We start from the raw sequence: 22,928 nt of genomic DNA, 5'->3' as shown, positions 1-22,928 counted from the left end.
AATCTTATTTTTAATTTAATCTTAACCCGACACTTAACCACACTGCTAACCTTATGCCTAACCTTAAATGAACACCAAAAAGCTAATTTTGGTTTTCATGAATTTGTACGATATATATATTTGACTTTGTGGCTGGAATAACTAGTGACACCCCCCCCGTCAACGTTAGCAAACCGACTCCTGAGTGATCGCTAATGTGACCAATGGCTGATGGAATCCCTGCTTCCTAGCGTGGCTCATGGGCGAATCGGAATGTTCGGTGGGCAGAACTACATACAGTCAGTCCTGCTCTCATGTTTGGTTGAAATGGTAAGCTTGGGATGGGATTTAGAGTTCTATTTGACATATTTATGAAATTGTTACATTGTATACTATTACATTAAGTTTAATGAAGCTGTTCAGGTAAAGTAAAATGTATTTGCTCCCCGTTTTGTAATGTATTTCTAAAGTAAGCGCTTAGACAGCCACGGTGTCCTAGCTAATAAAATGTTTGTGCTATTTCAAATACATTTCATTTATACTTTTGAGGCATTGATGTTGCATGTTACAATGTGTCTTGAAAGCGTAAACTATCCATATAACCATGGTAGTAACCCTGCTATATTTATATCGTGTTGTTACATCCTTGCTAGATTGTCAACTAGTTTTGTGAAACAGTAATGGATTTACTTTACTTTGTTCCACGCTAGTATATGGCAACATTGTTTCTTCATAAAACAAACAGTTGACTAGCTTTTTTGACACATTGCTGTCGAGTATTATGGCGCACACTATCCAAAGCAAAGGTACCTGAATAATAATTAGGGTATTCCTGAAAGCACGTGTCAACATGGAGCGGTACAGTGATTTTTAGATAATCAATTTGTGCACCACTGCTGAGAATGATTGACACTGACATTCAAAATATATACTTTGTTCTTTTTGGGACAGATTTTACAGCAGATTGGACTGAGACAGTTGATAATGTGTTGAAAAGACATCTGGATGGACACAGCACTACCCTACCACACCTTTCTTCTTCAAGCAAGAAGCTTTTACTTTGGAACTGGATACAATTATAAAGAAGAAACGGACCTTCATTTGGAATACTAACAACATTTTCATAATGCCAACTTGAATGGCATGGCTTTTGAGGAAACCTAACCCTGATTGTTTTGAAAGTGTTCACAAGAGTGGTCGAGTTTACTTTTGAGGAATCTTCTGAAGTCTTTACGAGAACAAAATGGATCAAGCAAGCGGTGGAGAGGATCCTAATAAAGCTAATAAAAAGAAAGAAAAAGAGGATGAGAGTAAAAACAAAAAACTGGTTGGTATTTTCTGAGTTACTTGTTCTGCAGTAGCTAGCCAGCAGATCCAACCCATTCGCTTACAGCTGCACTAGTGTTGCACAGCATTTCTGTGTATATTAAGACACCATGGAGCCGGTGCGAGATATGGCTCGGGAAATGTACCGCAATCAGCTCCTTCGTTGTTCAATGCCAGGTGCCATTCCATAATGGATGCTACTGCTAGCTAGCATGAGGACAAAAACGTCACTTTACCCTAGTGCATCTGTATGCAAGCGGGTCATATCTGCTGGCTATATAATAGCCATCTTCCTTTGAAAAGTTACACTGAACTGTCTGTCCTGTCCTGTTATTTGACATTCAAGGGTTAACTGATAGACTTTCCAAATGAGATAAATTGTTACATAGGTTTCACACGCTACTTATGAGTGAATCAGCTTTACTACTCACACGTCCTGTGTTGAAAGGAATTCATGAGCACGCCCTATTCACAGTTTTACTGTTGTGCATTAGAGCTTGTTAATCACCTCAAGGGTAAGCCCTGGTGTTAAAGTCAAACCATCCCAGCAGTCTGAACCAACCCCGCTGCTCACTCTCTAGTAACCCTGCAGAGTTGACTACATCACGTTGTCATACAATGCATCCTTGTGGTGCAAGACAAGCTTCAAAGATGGGCTGACAGCCCCAAATGGTAATCATATTAACTATTTAATGTAGCATTCACATTTTGACCTAGATGCCTTTCACTCAAGTTACTTTTGAAACCCTCAACATTTGTTTGCCTTTTGATCAAAGGCCTTCCAACAAGTACAACCTGAGGCCTTTGAAAGGCATTCCTGTTGCAGAGACAGATACAGTGGAAAGTTGAGCAACTTGCTGACCCAGAGGGTAGATCAATATCCTGTGGTTTGCAGGAGAGTCTTTTGTGCTGTAGATATGACCTGAGCCAACCTAAACGGCATGATCAGCACTATGACATAAACAACAACCAAGCAACAGTGCATAGGTTAGGCAGCTAGGCTACTTGTTGATAATAACTGATAGCTTATATCTAACTGACTTTTTTACTTCTTCAGCTCAGCTGTGGAGTCTCCCTATTGGCCTACACACTGGTTAATCTAGTCTGGTACAGTGTTGTTTAGTTACCTACACACTGGTTAATCTAGTCTGGTACAGTGTTGTTTAGTTACCTACACACTGGTTAATCTAGTCGGTACAGTGTTGTTTAGTTTTACCTACACACTGTTAATCTAGTCTGGTACAGTGTGTTTAGTTTACCTACACACTGGTTAATCTAGTCGTGTGTAACAAGTGTTGTTTAGTTACCTACACACTGGTTAATCTCTAGTCTGGTAGCATGTGTTGTTTAGTTACCTACACACTGGTTTAATCTAGTCTGGTACAGTGTTGTTTAGTTACCTACACACTGGTTAATCTAGTCTGGTACAGTTGTTGTTTAGTTACCTAACACTGGTTAATCTAGTCTGGTACAGTGTTGTTTTAGTTACTACACAACTGGTTAATCTAGTCTGGTACAGTGTTGTTTTAGTTACCTACACACTGGTTAATCTAGTCTGGTACAGTGTTGTTTAGTTACCTACACACTGGTTATCTACGTCTGGTAACAGTGTTGTTTAGTTACCTCACACCTGGTTAATCTAGTCTGGTACAGTTTGTTTAGTTACCTACACACTGGTTAATCTAGTCTGGTACAGTGTGTTTTAGTTACTACACACTGGTTAATCTAGTCTGGTACAGTGTTGTTTAGTTACCTACACACTGGTTAATCTAGTCTGGTACAGTGTTTGTTTAGTTACCTAACACTGGTTTAATGCTGTACTTGGTACAGTGTTGTTTTAGTTACCTACACACTGGTTAATCTAGTCTGGTACTTAGTGGTTGTTTAGTTACCTACACACTGGTTAATCTAGTCTGGTACAGTGTTGTTTAGTTACCTACACACTGGTTAATCTAGTCTGGTACAGTGTTGTTACTTACACACTGATTGATGTACATGGTGTATCAGTTTGACACTGTGTTGTTGGGTCTCAAGTGTCATTTGAGCTATTACAGCACAGTGCGCCTCATCCCTTGCCTGGAAGTGAAATCAGTAGGGAGCTCATTGCTCATATTTCACAAACTAATTTGACTGAATGTCCTGTGATTAACTTGAACAAAGTTTACTTCCAAATTAAGTCATGTTCATTAATGATTAGTGACCGGTGTATCTAGGAGACTCACAGGATCTATTTAAAGTGGACTCTTCCCATGTCTTAATTACAACACTGGAGGGATACGGTCTCTCACGGGCTGGGCTTCAGTGTGGTCATCATAATGTCAGCCCCACTCTCCCTGGTGGAAACTAGAACTGGTTGGAAAGATGGGCTGTAACTGAAGCAGGTTACAAACAGCGGCAGAAACGTTAGGGGAGGGAGAGTGGGAATTACACATGGCAACACGCAGGGTATTTGTCTCAGTTGGTAGAGTATGGGGCTTGTAATGCCAGGGTAGTGGGTTCGATTCCCGGGACAACCCATACGTTAAATGTATGCATGTATGACTGGAAGTCGCTTTGGATTAAAGCGTCTGCTAAATGGCATTTTATTATTATATTATTATAACTTTTGCCACTTACAGCCACAGTGTTCTGTGCCACCAGAGTTGTCAATAAGCTTTAGGCGGCACAGCGCACGGTTCTTGCCTGGCTGTTTGTAAGCTCCCTGAGCATAAGTCAAATAAGGAAAAGTTGCGTACTCTGCTCAACCAGGATGTAGGCCTGCGGTTGAGCTGATAATTTTTCACTGAGTTACTGTAGTGTAACCTGGAGCTGTTCCTCTACAGGGCCAGCAAGTTAACAAGTAGTATGACAGCGAGTTCTTTCAGTTCCTCTGTGGATCAAGAGATATGTTGAGTCATCCAGGAGAATGCTATAGCCACCGCTAAGGTAAAGAAGATAATCAGTTTAGCCTAACGTTAAAGAGCAGGATGTCCATCTGGCCGACTTGATGGCTTTGTTTACCAAATATGTCCCTCCAATTTGTGCTGAGCCTACAGAGAGCTAATTACTCAACTATGTCCTGGCTGCAATGGGCAGGTAGGTCTCTTCTGTCTTGATGCAACAGGGCTGCTGGGGCTGTGAGAATCTGTCCATTGGTGAGCTTCTGGAGTGGCGCAGCGGTCTAAGGCACTGCATCTCAGTGCAAGAGACGTCACTATAGTACCTGGTTCGAATCTAGGCTGTATCACATCCGGCTGTGATTGGGAGTCCCATAGGGCGGCACACAATTGGCCCAGCATCATCAGGTTTTGGCCGGAGTAGGCCAGCATTGTAAATACGAATTTGTTCTAACTGACTTGCCTAGTTAAATAAAGGTTCAATAAAAATTGTGCCTCTGGAATGCAAACCTCTGGTTGTCTCAGGCTGAGACTCTAGAGCAGAAGAGCTGACATGTACAGGGAATGACCGTGGTGAGAAGTACATGCTGAGTCCTGTGTACAGGGAATGACCGTGGTGAGAAGTACATGCAGAGTCCTGTGTACAGGGAATGACCGTGGTGAGAAGTACATGCTGAGTCAAACTGGTACAGGCAATGACCGTGGTGGAAGTACATGCAGAGTTCTGTGTACAGGAGATGACCGTGGTGAGAAGTACATGCAGAGTTCCTGTGTACAGGGAATGACCGTGCGTTGAGAAGTACATGCAGAGTTCTGTGTACAGGAATGACCGTGGTGAGAAGTACTCAGAGTCCTGTGTACAGGAATGACCGTAACCAGAAGTACAAACAAAATAAAGCAACCATTCCTCTGGGTTGCAGATACCTCGTCAGTCGGAGGGTTGGTGTGGGGTGCAAATGCTGGTGGGCCAAAACTTGTAATTGCTGGTATGTGCTCCAGCAGGGTTAACGAACTTAAAGAGAATGGCTGTGATTTCTAGCCAGCAGAAACCCCAGTGTTTTGTGGACTGTAATGACATTGTAGGACTAGAAATCCAGACACTCCAGTGTTTGTGGACTGTAATGACATTGTAGGACTAGAAACCCCAGTGTTTTGTGATCTATTTTGATTTAACCTTTTATTGCCTACGGAGCTGTGAGGGGAACGCACCTCAGTCCTTCAGGCTCTGATCAGGCCCTACACCCAAACAGGACACTGCGTTCATCCACCTCTGGCCTGCTCGCCTCCCTACCACTCGAGGAAGTACAGTTCCGCTCAGCCCAGTCAAAACTGTTCGCTGCTCTGGCCCCCAATGGTGGAACAAACTCCCTCACGACGCCAGGACAGCGGAGTCAATCACCACCTTCCGGAGACACCTGAAACCCCCATCTTTAAGGAATACCTAGGATAGGATAAAGTAATCCTTCTGACCCCCCCCCCCCCTTAAAAATTTAGATGCACTATTGTAAAGTGGCTGTTCCACTGGATGTCATAAGGTGAATGCACCAATTTGTAAGTCGCTCTGGATAAGAGCGTCTGCTAAATGACTTAAATGTAAATGTAAATGTAAATTTATCTAGGCAAGTCAATTAAGAACTAATTCTTATTTACAATGATGGCCTACCGGGGAACAGTGGGTTAACTGTCTTGTTCAGGGGCAGAACGACATATTTTTACCTTGTCAGCTCGGGGATTCAATCCAGCAACCTTTCGGTTACTGGCCGAACGCTCTAACCACTAGGCTACCTGCCGCCCCATCTATAATGACATAGTAGGACTAGAACCCCCAGAGTCTCCTAAGAGGGTGTGGTATTTAAATGTTGTGGAAAAATAGTCCTACAACACTGTAATTCTTTAACATCCTCCAGTCGCCCAGCTACTGCCTTCCCTCCGTTGGCTCCATCCGCCCAGCCCAGCCAGGGCTTTAGTGCTTTCTCACTGCTGCTTGGATGAGTGCTGATGTCATCTAAGCACACTCTGTCAGTGAGCTCACTGCGAACTACACACTCCTTAAGAGGTCTCAGTGCCAGGTATGGTCACTGTTGTTGCCCAGCCTCAACAGTGCAGCAGAGGTGAAGAGGCAGGCCTGTGCTCTGGCTCTCGCACAACCCAGACGGCCTGAGAGTGGAGCGAGGAAGTAATCATTCATCCCTGGGTGGAGCCTTGATCTTACGTTTTGTTTTCCCCCTCCCCTTTGCACATGCATGCCTCGATACATGCGGGCCTTAAATGTCCTAAAATATTTGCCAACACTTTCCCAGACTCTGCCACCCTTGATTTCTTCCAGAGATTGTCTGTGATCACTGAATGTGTATCCGTGTGGATCTAGGCCAGAGTTTACAGACATGATACATCTGTTTTAAAGATGAATTAGAGGTGGAGGTTGTCACCTCACTGACACAGCCCGCTGAGAATTGTCCTGACAGGGCACTAGGATTCACCTTAGCGTGGGTATCCTTTAGACTTCCGTGAAAGGATGCCTGACCTGGTGAAAGCGACTCTTGTGAGGAGAGAAACTTTTGAAAGCTGTGTTTATTTAATGAGTCACCGGATAGGATACCATCAGAACAACACTATCTGAGCTCTGGTTTGTGATGTGGACACAAAAAACAGCCAAGGACATCAGGATAACCCCTCAGGTTATTTTAAGGTTAAGGGCACTTTTAGCAGGCTGCCTGTCACGAGAATGACATCTACTGAGTAATTTTTGGTTGTCCCATGTTTGCTGTTATCAAATCATAACCGCAAACAGCTTTTACTTCTAACAAAATTGACAGAAGGAATGAAGTAATTTTAGAGGAATTCAGGAGATCCGGTTTGTCAGAGCCCCCTCAACCTCTTCTGCATTCCAGAGTAAATTGTGACCTCAGAGAGAGAGAGAGAGAAGTGTGTTAACATATTTACCCCAAGTTCCATTGATAACTTGAGGATTATGTGGGTTATACTGTCTCACTGAAATGCTATGCAGTATTTCAACTTGTTCTGATGGAAGTCAATTTGGTTAACACCGATTGAATTACCTGAGAGGCAGAGTGTCTTATCTACTTTTCCGTGTGTAGTAGTCATACATTTCTTTGAATAAATAGAACTGCTCTCAAAGCATGTCGGCATTATAACATTGTTGACATGACATACTGACATGTTTTCAGACTGCTCTCTGACTTCATGTGTGAAGCCATCTAGGTATGCTTGAACAATACTGGGGAGTTGGAACTTATTCTCCTCAATCTGTTGAGTCTGGTTGATTTGACAAATACATACTGTAAGCTAGCCCATATGTCATAGATTCTACTAATGATTAGTCTTGCATACTTAAAATGTAAAATATTACATAAATTCAACACTTGTCTTCTTAGCATAAATACCCTAGGTAGATTCCATGGTATTTATGACAAATAGACAAGTGACATAGTAGATTGGAATGTGGGTGGAATAATAGACTGTCATTGTGGAGTTTTTCTGGACTCAATGGATTCACGTTGTTCATGGATTCACCGTGTAGGTGTTTATGGATCAGTTGTATATGTGATGTGGGCCCAGCATGATGCCTCGGCATTTAGGCATTCATGTGAATGAAACAAATTCAAGGTGCGATGACAACATGCTCATTTGCAGAGTTCTCTCCAGTTCTCAACGGGAAACAGAAATGTACTGATTTATATTTATTGGCGCAAAGGGGCCTTAGAGACCTAGTGTTTTGGTGATTGACAAACATTGATTTTACAGGGTTGTTGATAGCAACTGAGCGAATGTGGCGAGAAATGATCTGAAACAGCTTCTCCAAACACCAACGCTCTGGATAACATGAAAACAGCCAAACGAGCTCTGCTAGGGCGAGTGAAATGGTCAGTCAGGTTCTCTCTCATTTGTGTCTAGAAGTAGCTAGCAAGCTAGCCAGCATTAGCCTGTTAGCTTGGGTGCTTGACTGCCGTTGTGAGGTCAGAACACTCAGATCAACCCTACTTCTCGGCCAGAGCGTCCAGTGTGCGCTCTGAACACGGAGAGCGAAACGCTCTTTACGAATGTCCAGAGCGCACTCTGGCACTCCAGATTGAATTGACGAACACACCCATGGTTTGTGTTCTGGAATTCTGTTGGGAGTACTAAAGTTCTAATAAATGGAAGATAAATTATCTTCAGCCTTAGAATTTTTTAAAAGTTTGATGTTGAATATTTGTTATACATTTTTAGGGGGTAGATCAGATTACAGATAGATTGTTGCTTCTACCAATGTTATTATATGCATAAATTCCAGTCCCCAAATATATCTATATATTATTTCCCCCTAACCATACCAACCCTCTTCTAATTGGAGTAAACTAATGGACAACAACACTTAGGCTTCTACTTCCAGCTTATACATTCTAAATACATTTTACAGACACAGTATACATTACCAGTCAAAAGTTTGGATACACCTATTCATTCAAGGATTTTCTTTATTTTTACTATTTTCTACATTGTAGAATAACAGTAAAGACATCAAAACTATGAAATAACACATATGGAATCATGTAGTAACCAAAAAAGTGTTAAACAAATCAAAATATATTTTATGTTTGAGATTCTTCAAAGTAGTCACCCTTTGCCATGATGACAGCTTTGCACAATCTTGGAATTCTCTCAACCAGCTCCATCTGGAATGCTTTTCCAACAGTCTTGGAGTTCCCACATATGCTGAGCACTTGTTGGCTGCTTTTCTTTCACTCTGCAATCCAACTCATCCAAAACAATCTCAATTGGGTTGAGGTCGGGTGTTTGTGGAGGCCAGGTCATCTGATGCAGCACTCCATCACTCTCCTTCTTGGTCAAATAGCCCTTACACAGCCTGSAGGTGTGTTTTGGGTCATTGTCCTGTTGAAAAACAAATGATAGTCCCACTAAGCACAAACCAGATGGGATGGCGTATCGCTACAGAATGTTGTGGTAGCCATGCTGATTAAATGAGCCTTGAATTCCAAATAAATCCCTGACAGTGTCACCAGCAAAGCACCATCACACCACCACCTCCATGCTTAAAGGTGGGAACCACACATGCAGAGATCATCCGCCCACCTACTCTACGTCTCACAAAGACTGAAATTTGGAGTCATCAGACCAAAGGATAGATTTCCACCGGTCTAATGTCCATTGCTTGTTTTTTTGTCCCAAGTTGATGTTGTGTCTGTTACTTGAACACTGTAAAGCATTTGGGCTGCAATCTGAGGTGCAGTTAATTGCCGATTTCTGAAACTGGTAACTCTAATGAACGTATCCTCTGCAGCAGAGGTAGCTCTGGTTCTTCCTTTCCTGTGGTGGTCCTTATGAGAGCCAGTTTCATCATAGCGCTTGATGGTTTTTGCGACTGCACTTGAAGAAATGTTCAAAGTTCTTGACATTTTGCGGATTTACTGACCATGTCTGTCTTCCAGTAATGATGGACTGTCGTTTCTCTTTGCTTATTTGAGCTGTTCATCCCATAATATGGACTTGGTCTTTTACCAAATATATCTGTATACCAAACCTTCCTTGTCACAACACAAGTGATTGGCTCAAACGCAATAAGAAGGAAAGAAATTCCACAAATTAACTTTTAGCAAAGCACACCTGTTAATTGAAATGCATTCCAGTTGGCTACCTCATGAAGCTGGTTGAGAGAATGCCAAGAGTGCAAAGCTGTCATCAAGGCAAAGGGTGGCTACTTTGAAGAATCTAAAATCTAAAATATATTTTGATTTGTTTAATACTTTTTTGGTTGATTTCGTATGTGTTATTTCATAGTTTTGATGTCTTCACTATTATTCTACAATGTAGAAAATAGTAAAAATAAAGAAAACCCTTGAATGAGTAGGTGTGTCCAAACTTTTGACTGGTACTGTATTTTACATTATAGTATATTTTACATTACTCTCCATTAGCTATAGAAAAATGATTAGTGTAGATCAGCATCTCAAAGGTCACGCAGAGTTCAGTGTGTATGGTGCTGGCTCAACCATGCTGTGAATGGTGGCAGACAGCAGGCTGATTTAAAAACAGCCCATAGACATCTAGACACGGTCTTCTAGGGTTGTACCCTGATCTCAACTGTCTGCCGCCCTCAAGCAGGAAACAGGGTTGACTCATCATTGCTTTCTTTAGGCGTTGGCTTGGCGGTGCAGTTGTGTTCATTATTACACACACACACACACGGAGGGAGGGACTGTTAAACCTCTGTGGTTCAAATCTGCACGTACAGTACATTAACCTGTGTTTGTTTGAACTTGACAGATTCTGTGGTTCTATGTAGAGGTGTCTGTTGAGACAGACCTTTGCTCAGTATATAAATGTTTTGTGTCATGAGTTGTTTTGAAATAGCCTTATCTCACACACTGTGAGTGTTGTTCACTGATTGACTGTGAATGTAGTTTTTATGCCTTGTCGGCGTGCACATTTGCTTAGTTTCACTTCATCGGAATTTGTCAGGATCCTCTTTTAGGCCCACTGATCAGCAGTTTTTTCTGTTGGATTGTGTTGCCATGGGCCTCTGTATTCCCCAATAAATAGTTCTAACATTCATAACCAATTTCATCAACAATTAGGCAGCAGAGATTTCTCAGTAATCTCAAAGTGGGAAAGTAGACGTAGCCTACAAAACTTCACACAAACCCTCATTGAACGATAAGCTAAGCCTTTCGTATTTGCATTTCCAGTCAGTCATTCTCAAATCCTAACTCTTTACTTTCTTTAATTTCCTTCTCTCCTGATCATGTTTTCTGTGTGATTGTATTTGTGGATATTAGGCCTATTCCTTTAATGAATTCAATCTGCTTTTAATGATTTTAATCATAGCAGACAATTAGGGGTTCATTAAAGTAATTAAAATATCAGTAATGCATGAATAGTTAAGCCCTCCTTTAGACATACAGTAGTATGCGTGTGAGATGTTATGGTGGCTTAGTAAAACAAACTCTTAGAGTTGGATTAGGGGCCTTTGTTTTACCTAGGCTTGCCTTCCTGCGTGTTTGGGGCTAGATTATGGAAAACGTAGTTTTCAAACCCTGGTAAAAACAGAATTTGTATATTGGTCTTTCTATAAATAAAGGGGCCCATGTGTGACTTCAGGGTTAACATTTCTAAATGGTTTGATATACACTTAAATGATTTTGTTGCACCACATGTATAGTTACAGGAATTAGAGTCTAGGTAGGCACAATGAGACCATTACTCCTAGCAACAACAAAACATCTACATGGCATTCAAAATGTCACATGAAACATTGACCCTGCGTGTTTATTTGTCATGCCTAGTAGCCAGGTCTTTTTGTGCTTTAGGCAACTTATCTATCATTAATAGCCATGCTAAACCTTCCAGAATAATAAAAAAGATATACAACAGCATATCTATTTTTTTTTTAATAGTTGATGTAACAATTTAATACAATAATGTAAATTGATTGGTTCGGTCAACAAAATCATTGACAATAATAACCACTAATGACATCATTATAAATAAATGAAATTTGCTTTTTCACCTGCACAGAATACAACAGTAGCATGGCACGCCTTAGCAGATTAGGGTGAGGTGCCTTGTTCAAGGGCACATCAACAGATTTTTCACCTTGCACCGAATACAACAGGTGTAGAACTTAATGTGAAATGCTTACTTACAAGCCCTTAACCAACAATGCAGTTAAATAAATAGTGTTAAAAAAATATTTACTAAATAAACAAAAGTAAATGTAACACAATAAAATAACAATACCAAGGCTTTATACAGGGGGTACCGGTACCGAGTCAATGTGCGGAGGTACAGGTTAGTCGAGGTAATTTGTACATGTAGGTAGGGGTAAAGTGACTATGTATAGATAATAAAAACAGAGTAGCAGCAGTGTAAAAACAAAGGGGGGGGGGTCATAGTAAATAGTCCGGTTGGCCATTTGATTAATTGTTCAGCAAACTCTTCAAGCAATGTGTGTTTGTGTGTGAAAACAAGACATCACATTCTTGCCTCCTCTGTCCATGTTTCCTCCACTCCTTGCCTCTCCTTGAAAGTGCATTGTAGCCCGTGGGGCGGAACCTTCCCTCCTCTCCCCTAATGTGCTTTGAGGAGGTGACGATTGGAGGAAACAAGGGGAGAATCTCAATGGCATTTCCTTCATTCCTGACGTCCTCTTACCTTGCCGCCTCCTCAAAACCAATTGGATAAGAATGTGAGAGGGGAGGGACCTATGAAATACCATTGAGATTCTCCCAAGGACAGAGGAAGCAAGTATTTCATAGCTTTTAAAAAATGTTGACACTGACTGACTGATTGACCGACCGACCATATTGCCCATGTCCTGTCCAGAAATAACCCCTAGCCTCTACTGCCCAGAGTCTAGACTCTTGTGGAGATCTGAGAGGGATTGATGGGTGGTGACATGGTGAGAGCTCCACCGTACCCTTTGATAGGCATTGGTTGAATTTTGGAGGTATTGCTTATACCTGTCCAGTTCTCTCAGATCTCCACAATTGTCTAGGGCAGGGATGGGCAATTCCAGTCCTTGAGGGCCTGATTGGTGTCACAGTTTTGCCTCAACTAACACACCCGACTCCAATAATCACCTGATCATGATCTTCAGTTTAGAATGGAATTTGATTAATCAGCTGTGTTTGCTTGGGATGGAGAAAGTGTGACACCAATCAAGTCCTCGAGGACTGGAGTTGCCCACCCCTGGGCTAGGGGTTGCTTCTGGATAGGACCCCACAACCCTATGGATGACACTTGAGGCATTGGTTGGATGTTTAATTCCGTTGCTATTCACACACAGATTTGCACACGTGTAAGTAGGACACACCAACGGCAACCTATCAGGCTCATCAGACAGGTCTGGGCAGCTTGAGACCTGCTGTAAACAGTGAAAGGATATATTTTCATGTCTACTATTCTCACCCTTGCTTCCAGCTAGTTAGATGTGCCACCACTGACTGACTATATCTAGGGCATATCTCTAGTCTAGCAATATACAGTCGTGGCCAAAAGTTTTGAGAATGACACAAATATTAATTTCCACAAAGTTTGCTGCTTCATTGTCTTTAGATACTTTTGTCAGATGTTACTATGGAATACTTAAGTATAATTACAAGCATTTCATAAGTGTCAAAGGCTTTTATTGACAATTACATGAAGTTGATACAAAGAGTCAATATTTGCAGTGTTGACCCTTCTTTTTCAAGACCTCTGCAATCCGCCCTGGCATGCTGTCAATAAACTTTTGGGCCACATCCTGACTGATGGCAGCCCATTCTTGCATAATCAAGGCTTGGAGTTTGTCAGATTTTGTGGGTTTTTGTTTGTCCACCCGCCTCTTGATGATTTGCCACAAGTTCTCAATGGGATTAAGGTCTGGGGAGTTTCCTGGCCATGGACCCAAAATATCGATGTTTTGTTCCCCGAGCCACTTAGTTATCACTTTTGCCTTATGGCAAGGTGTTCCATCATGGTGGAAAAGGAATTGTTTGTCACCAAACTGTTCCTGGATGGTTGGGAGAAGTTGCTCATGGAGGATGTGTTACTATTCTTTATTAATGGCTGTGTTCTTAGGCAAAATTGTGAGTGAACTCACTCTCTTGGCTGAGAAACAACCCCACACATGAATGGTCTCAGGATGCTTTACTGACACAGGACTGATGGTAGCGCTCACCTTGTCTTCTCCGGACAAGCTTTCTTCCGGATGCCCCAAACAATCGGAAAGGGGATTCATCAGAGAAAATGACTTTACCCCAGTCCTCAGCAGTCCAATCCCTGTACCTTTTGCAGAATATCAGTCTGTCTGTTTTTCCTGGAGAGAAGTGGCTTCTTTGCTGCCCTTCTTGACACCAGGCCATCCTCAAAGTCTTTGCCTCACTGTGCGTGCAGATGCACTCACACCTGCCTGCTGCCATTTCTGAGCAAGCTCTGTACTGGTGGTGCCCCGATCCCACAGCTGAATCATCTTTAGGAGACGGTCCTGGCGCTTGCTGGACTTTCTTGGGCGCCCTGAAGCCTTCTTCACAACATTTGAACCGCTCTCCTTGAAGTTCTTGATCCGATAAATGGTTGATTTAGGTGCAATCTTACTGGCAGCAATATCCTTGCCTGTGAAGCCCTTTTTGTGCAAAGCAATGATGACGGCATGTGTTTCCTTGCAGGTAACCATGGTTGACAGATGAAGAACAATGATTCCATGCACCACTCTCCTTTTGAAGCTTCCAGGCTGTTATTTGAACTCAATCAGCATGACAGAGTGATCTCCAGCCTTGTCCTCGTCAACACTCACACCTGTGTCAACGAGAGAATCACTGACATGATGTCAGTTGGTCCTTTTGTGGCAGATCTGAAATGCAGTGGAAATGTTTTTTGGGGGATTCAGTTAATTTGCATGGCAAAGAGGGACTTTGATCAGATGAATTGCAATTAATTGCAATCTTCATAACATTCTGGAGTATATGCAAATTGCCATCATACAAACTGAGGCAGCAGACTTTGAAAATTAGTATTTGTGTCATTCTCACAACTTTTGGCAACGACTCTATACTGTTGTTTTGGCTGTATAGCATCATTTAAACCATTTAGATGTAATCTACATAATATCCAAAAGTAATTATTTATCCTGAAAGAGCCATAAACAATAACTAGCAATGCTGCATATGCCAAGAAAGGTTAAAATCTCACCTTTCTGGTAAAATTGTAGTCACTTTTGAGGACACAAGCTCAGATGCACAGTACAAATATGATAAAAATATGAAATATTTTATGTTTCCTATTCAACAAAACTGTATGAATAAGGTTTGAAATTACTTATATGCTTTCTAAATTTAGTATAATCAAATTATAAAACACATATGTATAAGATTTCACTTTCCTTTCACCTTTCACCTCACATTAATCTTGTCCATCTATGACAAACAGAAAGTGTTATTTGTTTAAAATCTATAAATAATTTTAGACGAAGGGCTTTAAATCAATCTCTGAATGTCCTACTGTGATGAAACCACTCTCCCCTGCTGCATTACAATGTAAGGGTTGCAGGCATGTGCTTTGTCAGTGGCTGTGGCGTAGGGTTCAGCCAGGCGTTGATAGACAGTAGGAATAGCAAATTAAAGAGTAGGAGGGACATCTCAGCTTCAAGGAGTCTCAGATTTCACATCCTTCATCACACAGGCTCAGAAAATATACTATTCTGTTCTTGGGAACCAGGGCTATTGCTAAATGCAAGCCATTTCGATCTACGGTGTCCACAGATCGATATATACGTGAAAATGTCGGTCGGTTCCGGAACCGGTACCAAAACCACTTTACATCGAAGAGGTTTTAATAAGATTCCCAATGATTAGCAAGTTAGCGAGGATATATCAGTCAGCTAATAATTTACAGTAACAGCAGTTCATTAATAAGTAAATACACTCTAAATCGTATGCAGAAATGGAGAAATCTTACCTTGGCACTGTAGCATGGTATGGGCAGCAATTAATTAATAGGTTCATAGAATGGAGTTAGAAGGGTGACCTCCTACTTTGAAAGGACAGGAAGTGTTGGCTGTGCACTTGACCAGGCATTCCACATTTAACCCCACATTTGAACATTGAAAAACGAATAAACAAGCCGTTTTCACATTCCCAATTGCTTTGTTTTAACTCGGAAAACAAACGATCAAAACATACACGGAACGTAATCTTACCTCGGGAACATTGATTTAATATTGTCCACAAAGTAATTATCTTGACCCCCGTAACAACATAGACACAAATGTCAACATTAATTCCTGCACTTTGGCTGTTATTAAATGGCGTGCAGAATCACACAAGCTCTTTATCACTTCACTGTCATTCAGAAAATCCTTTCCTGAATCAGCTGATGTTGTGTGATAATGTCCCCGTTTAACTTAACAGCTAGACATCAAACACACATCAAACAATATTATGGATAATTATTGAAGAACCCTGTTAATGACAGTATCGATTTGTTTTATTAGTCATATTAAAGTTACTCTTTCTGTTTGAAGCGTTGGATTTTGCAATCAAGTACATTATTTTGGATATGTGTGCCCATGAAAACAGTTTTCACACCGTAACATAGGGAGACACAAAATGTTACCAGCCTACAGTGCACTTCTGAGATCGCCATACAAAAAAAGAGTACGACAGCCATATCCATGAATTTCACAGGATCAAGGTCAATGTGTAATTGTTGTTAAATGCGTAGTATATGATATAACAACAAACGGCAGTATCATAAATGTAATGTAAGGTAGTGTTTTGTCACACGATTTAAAGAGTTTAAACAGGTTTTGATTCAACTCGTGAATTATATTGAATGTATCTACGTTCCCCCTTTTTATATCTTAATGTATTCACATGGGGGAAAAAATGCAAATGATTATTAATGACTTTAACGTCTCCAAACAGTTGTCCACTACAAGGAATGCTCACTGGTTCGTTTTAGTTTATAGAAAGACCCCTTTAGGCTACTGCTACTGTATAAGCCTTCCAGATATAACCTAGTCCAATACCCATCAGAACCAGGAGAATATTACTTATTAATAGAGCTTGTTTTCAGTATTACACCCACATGAATATAATCACTAACTCCACTCGAGACAGTCATGTTTCTTAGTATAATGTAATGGGGATTACCCTCAAGGTAGTATGTGGGCCTAAATCATGTGAACCACTGTGCAACGAGACACTTAACTTTTGTTCCTTTGACAGCAACTCTTATTTTGGACCTGTGACTCATCAGTTCAGGTCATGTATCCCAGCTGTTAATGTTAAGGGTGTGATTGTGGCATTGTGGCGCGGTTTTAGGTGAGAGGGGGGCTTTAGGGTGAATATCAAGTCATAGCTAGCATCTGTGAGGTTGAGGCATTACACTTCCATTAAAAAAATACTAGATTTAATGAATAGGCCTAGTTTAAACACAGCTAACATGCAATGGCCACCACAGAGTTGATATAACACCACAGAATAAGGTCTAGGCCTAGTTCTTACTGGAAAGCCCCACCATATCGATAGTACTGGATAGCCCCACCATATCGATAGTACTGGATAGGCCCACCATATCGATAGTACTGGATAGCCCCACCATATCGATAGTACTGGATAGCCCCACCATATCGATAGTACTGGATAGCCCCACCATATCGATNCCATATCGATAGTACTGGATAGCCCCACCATATCGATAGTACTGGATAGCCCCACCATATCGATAGTACTGGATAGCCCCACCATATCGATAGTATTGGATAGCCCCACCATATCGATAGTACTGGATAGCCCCACCTTATCGATGACTCTGGTAGTTGTGCTGTGGTTTTACTTGGCTGATAGAAGAATCAATATCTACATCTATCTCATACTGCTATGTCATTTTGCGATGTTGTATGGTGTCCCTGGTGGCCTGGTCCTCCATTCTTGAGACAGCGAGAGGGTCTGTATGAGAGGAGGACAGCAGGAAACAGACTAAGTGTGTGTTTCATGGCACTCAGGAAGTGGTAAAGAATGCTTTAGTCACACCGGCCGTGGAAGGAACATCTCCTTCTCGTTCGTAATAACACTTCTGCATTGACGTGGCGTAAATTACTAGGGCTTGGTGTTGCCATTCGATTTGGTCACGATTCTATACATATTGCGATTCTATAGCCTATGAATCACAATTTTACATATATTTTTTTTATTGCATCAGAGAAACGATTCAGAATAGCGATTCTCATCTGAATCAATTCCCCCAACTAACCACTTCCTCCCTAAACTCTAGTAAACTCCCCAACTATTCGCTAAATAGTCCGTTCTTTTCACATGACTTCAATGTCTTGATGATGAACAGACACTGCAAGGTCTCCATATATAGTATGGTCCTTTCAGAAAGGCCCCAACTGTTTTATAGTACAGTATCTATGAAGCTAACCCCCAGGGAGCACAATTTACAAATTCATTTTGAAATCCAGGGGGAAAAAACAAGCCAGCCTAGCCTGAGGGCAGTGGTCAGGTGGTCAGGTGGCCATGTGGTTACGTGGTCAGGGCATCCAAAGAAAGGCCATTGGAACCAGAGCACTGCTGGTCTTTGTGGGATTTCCCCTTTTGCTGTTTTTAGGGAAATGTAAACAGCACCACCGCTTTCCTGAAATAACTGACGCACCACAGATTCCTGCCCATTTAAAGGCACTTGTGCTTTCAACCAAAGCTAATAGAGCTTTTTCCACTAAACCTCACACTACTCTTTTTTTGTGGTTATTTATCCTCTTATACGGTGTGACATTGAAACAAGTGATACCTCATAAGTTCATTTTTACAATTGAGTTAACACTGCCTGAGGCCTGGGGGTAATTTTGTTGTTTTTGGAAATGGCTTTTGGTATCTCTCCTGATTCAATTCAGTTGGCCCTAATTCAGTTTGCAGAGAGAGGACAGAGCTCCATTATTTGATTGATGTGTATGGCAGATTTGTTTGTTCTGAGAGAGGCTCTCTTCACTTCCCTCTGTGTGTGTGTGTGTGTGTGTGTGTGTGTGTGTGTGTGTGTGTGTGTGTGGCAGTGTTGGAGTATTGGAGAAATACCCTTTACTCCCGTGTGTGCTGGTGTCTGGTACTTTGTGCATACACATGTGGCATTGAGTACACCTCCTAGCAACTCCTAGCAGCTGGACTTGATCATGGGAATGCCTGCTTTCTTACTTGGTCCCCCCTTTTCCAAAATAGTCTTAGCCCACTCCAATTGGTATTACATGAACATCACTGGCGAGAACACAAACAATATGAACTCAAAATATGAGTTGGATTTGAAAGCCACCTTTAACCAGCCTGAATGATAGGAAAGGATGAACTTGTCGGTCGTGAGGGGCAAATTATAATAGCATCACAGTACTGCTATATACAAAATGAACACTGCATTAACCTACCCACCTATATCAGATACATGGTGCAGGTCTGGCCCATGTTAACTCCAGTGCTTCACAGTTGTGTCAAGTTAGCTGGATGTCCTTTGGGTGGTGAACCATTCTTGATACACACGGGAACAGAGGAGGGATGATGTAGGGATAGGGGTGCTCTGCACTATTTACAAGCCTTGGGCCTGATCTATACTCACTCAGTACTGAGTAGAATTTCAGATGCCTCCCTAGGCTTTAGGGGGCCTAGTCCTAGACTAGTTAATATAGTCCTGCAGTAGGCTACATAACTATGGAAATAACACTGTCATACAGTCTATAATATATCATTATGTAATATTGAGTAATGGTGATCCTTATTGAGACATTTGCTCAATCACATCTCTAAGATGACTCTGTACTGTCTATAGGGGCAGAGTATAGAATATAGGCAGTGGAAGTTTGATATAGGTCCATCAGTCTATAACAGCTCCTTATGTAGTACTGAGTGATGATAAGACGGCCATTGTTCACATTCACAACTGCACTGTAGAAACTTGCTACAGTGCACTATCTAGAACCTAGATGGTTCTTTGGCTGTCCCCATAGGAGAACCTTTGTATGTTTTAAAATTGTATAAAAAGAAATTGAGGAGAACCCTTTGTAGAAGCCCTGTTGGTTAGGCTAGTGGAAGCTTCACTGGAAAAGGACAACTCAGTCACCATTAAAATAGGCCTGCATGTGTGTTTGAGAGAGAACACCCCACATGACATAACCACTTTCACATCAAAGCATTGCAATGAACCAGGTCAATGGTATTTAGTTGATTTTCCTTTTGACCCGAGTCATTAAATGCACTAATGGTCTAGAGAGGATGCTAGAAAATGCAAACGTTTCAGAAATGAAAAGCACACCACTTTGAAGGTTACATGGATGGGTCGATTTTCCACCTACTACATTGTGTAGCCTGATCACCGAAAGCCATGCATTTTGAATAGTACATGACATGTATGTTATTAACACAGCACTTGGTAATAGGGCTTGGAGCAGAGAGCTGTGGGCACAGTGATCAAGAGATGACCTCTTAAAATAGTAAGTAGTAAAAAAATGATAGTTACATATCGGGATATTATTTTTGATGATATATCGTATCGTTTTGAAAATATCGCTATATTATTTTTGCTTTAGTTTGCTGTACCTGTACCAAACCTCCAGTATTTTTCTTTCATTGTTCTCCATCTTCTTTTTAAATAGGGAGCTAATTTGTTTTCAGCATTTTTATTTCCCTGACTGATCAACTTGTTTTGTCATTGCTCTCTCTTGTCCTTCTGCAGCAGACATATGGTGAGCAATATGTTTGGAACATCGAATCGCAATAAAATCACTGTATCGAATCACAATACATGTAGAATCGTGAGAATCGCAATACATATTGCATCGGCACCTAAGTATCATGATAATATTGTATGGTGAGGTACCTGGCAGTTCCTAGCACTATCTTAAGTGTTTAGGTATTTCCTCAGAGGTGTGGCTTGTTTACATGGTACTCTTGTGATGCCAGTTGAAGGGATGCACAAAAAGCGAAACCTTTGCAACTGCAGTAGGTTTACATTTAGGACTTTAAAACATGATCATGTATTTTTCTTGATGGCTGAATAGGGCTGGGCAATATATAGTGAATACCGGTAGACTGGTATGGATGCACATCCGCCGTATGGATGCATATCCATCTTGAATAATAGAGATCAGTATGTGTGTCTGTGTTTCCCTCTGATCTAGTAGTATTCTAGCCTGGTAACCGATCTGTTTGGTAGGGGGATGGCTGTGAAACAGTCCCCTTCATGTGAAACCCCCTATCAAAACGGACAGATGCCGCTTCACTATCACTAGCCTTCAGTCGATTGACCATAGGAGATGGCAATACAGCACAAATAGATCTGGGACCAGGCTGGTAGTAGTATTACTCTTTAGAGACTTACCGACTGGCTGACTCCCCCTTCATAGACTGAAGCCACACTGCACTGTTGAATGGGCATCCTAGTCAGTGGCTATGGGCTCCCCTCATAGTGAAAGTTTCATCTGACTGACTGGCCCAGTATATAATTGGGTCTCTCAGGAATGAGGGATCAGGGTCCCTAGTATGATTTAGCTCTGCTGTCTGCAGGCCTAATGGAGAGATGTAGGGAAGACTTAATTGGCTGGAACATAGCGTGTTGAACCAGAGGGGACTGGGGACTGGAGCCTAGCATGTTGAACCAGAGGGGACTGGGGACTGGAGCCTAGCATGTTGAACCAGAGGGGACTGGGGACTGGAGCTTAGCATGTTGAACCACAGGGCACTGGGGACTGGAGCCTAGCATGTTGAAACACTGGGGACTGGAGCCTAGCATGTTGAACCACAGGGCACTGGGGACTGGGAGCCTAGCATGTTGAACCACAGGGCACTGGGGACTGGAGCTTAGCATGTTGAACCAGAGGGGACTGGGACTGGAGCTTAGCATGTTGAACAACATGGCACTGACGGGACTGGAGCCTAGCATGTTGAACCACTGGGGACTGGAGCCTAGCATGTTGAACCACAGGGCACTGGGGACTGGAGCCTAGCATGTTGAACCAGATGTCTCTGGAGCCTAGCATGTTGAACCAGAGTGGACTGGAGCCTAGCATGTTGAACCAGAGGGGACTGGAGCCTAGCATGTTGAACCAGAGGGGACTGGAGCCTAGCATGTTGAACCAGAGGGGACTGGATATGAGGTGTTAACTGTGAACCACTATTTTTCATCTGTTTGGTTTAACTAAGAAGGAAATTAGAAGGCGAGGTCAGTACAGGTGCATCAAAGCAGGGACCGAGAGACTGAAAAACAGCTTCTATCTCAAGGCCATCAGACTGTTAAACAGCCACCATTAACATTGAGTGGCTGCTGCCAACATACTGACAACTCCAGCCACTTTAATAATGGAAAAATGTTGGTAAAAATGTATCACTAGCCACTTTAAACAATGCCACTTAATATAATGTTTACATACCCTACATTACTCATCTCATATGTATATACTGTACTCTATACTAGAGGTCGACCGATTATGATTTTTCAACGCCGATGCCGATTATAATTTTTTTAATAAAAAAATAAAATGTTTTGTATGTATGTATATACAGTGGGGAGAACAAGTATTTGATACACTGCCGATTTTGCAGGTTTTCCTACTTACAAAGCAATGTAGAGGTCTGTCATTTTTATCATAGGTACACTTCAACTGTGAGAGACGGAATCTATAACAAAAAATCCAGAAAATCACATTGTATGATTTTTAGTAATTAATTGCATTTTATTGCATGACATAAGTATTTGATCACCTACCAACCAGTAAGAATTCCGGCTCTCACAGACCTGTTAGTTTTTCTTTAAGAAGCCCTCCTGTTCTCCACTCATTACCTGTATTAACTGCACCTGTTTGAACTCGTTACCTGTATAAAAGACACCTGTCCACACACTCAATCAAACAGACTCCAACCTCTCCACAATGGCAAGACCAGAGAGCTGTGTAAGGACATCAGGGATAAATTGTAGACCTGTACAAGGCTGGGATGGGCTACAGGACAATAGGCAAGCAGCTTGGTGAGAAGGCAACAACTGTTGCACAATTATTAGAAAATGGAAGAAGTTCAAGATGACGGTCAATCACCCTCGGTCTGGGGCTCCATGCAAGATCTCACCTCGTGGGGCATCAATGATCATGAGGAATGTGAGGGATCAGCCCAGAACTACACGGCAGGACCTGGTCAATGACCTGAAGAGAGCTGGGACCACAGTCTCAAAGAAACCATTAGTAACACACTACGCCGTCATGGATTAAAATCTGCAAGG

General features: G+C 41.8%; 1 protein-coding gene across 1 annotated transcript in view; it reads left to right on the top strand.

Annotated features, from left to right (window-relative positions):
- Positions 1-263: 263 nt before the first annotated feature.
- The window catches only part of diaph2 (diaphanous-related formin 2), a 717,635-nt gene continuing 694,970 nt past the window's right edge, over positions 264-22,928 (top strand). Inside the window, 2 exon segments of the mRNA XM_023990279.2 lie at positions 264-309; positions 931-1,306. Of these exon segments, the coding sequence (XP_023846047.1) occupies positions 1,223-1,306 (84 nt within the window). The 5' untranslated portion in view covers positions 264-309; positions 931-1,222.

The sequence above is a fragment of the Salvelinus sp. IW2-2015 genome, linkage group LG6.2 (assembly GCF_002910315.2).
Source record: "Salvelinus sp. IW2-2015 linkage group LG6.2, ASM291031v2, whole genome shotgun sequence".
NCBI lineage: Eukaryota > Metazoa > Chordata > Actinopteri > Salmoniformes > Salmonidae > Salvelinus > Salvelinus sp. IW2-2015.
Note: the sequence above shows the minus strand (reverse complement) of the source record. Positions and strands in the feature narration are given on the sequence as shown.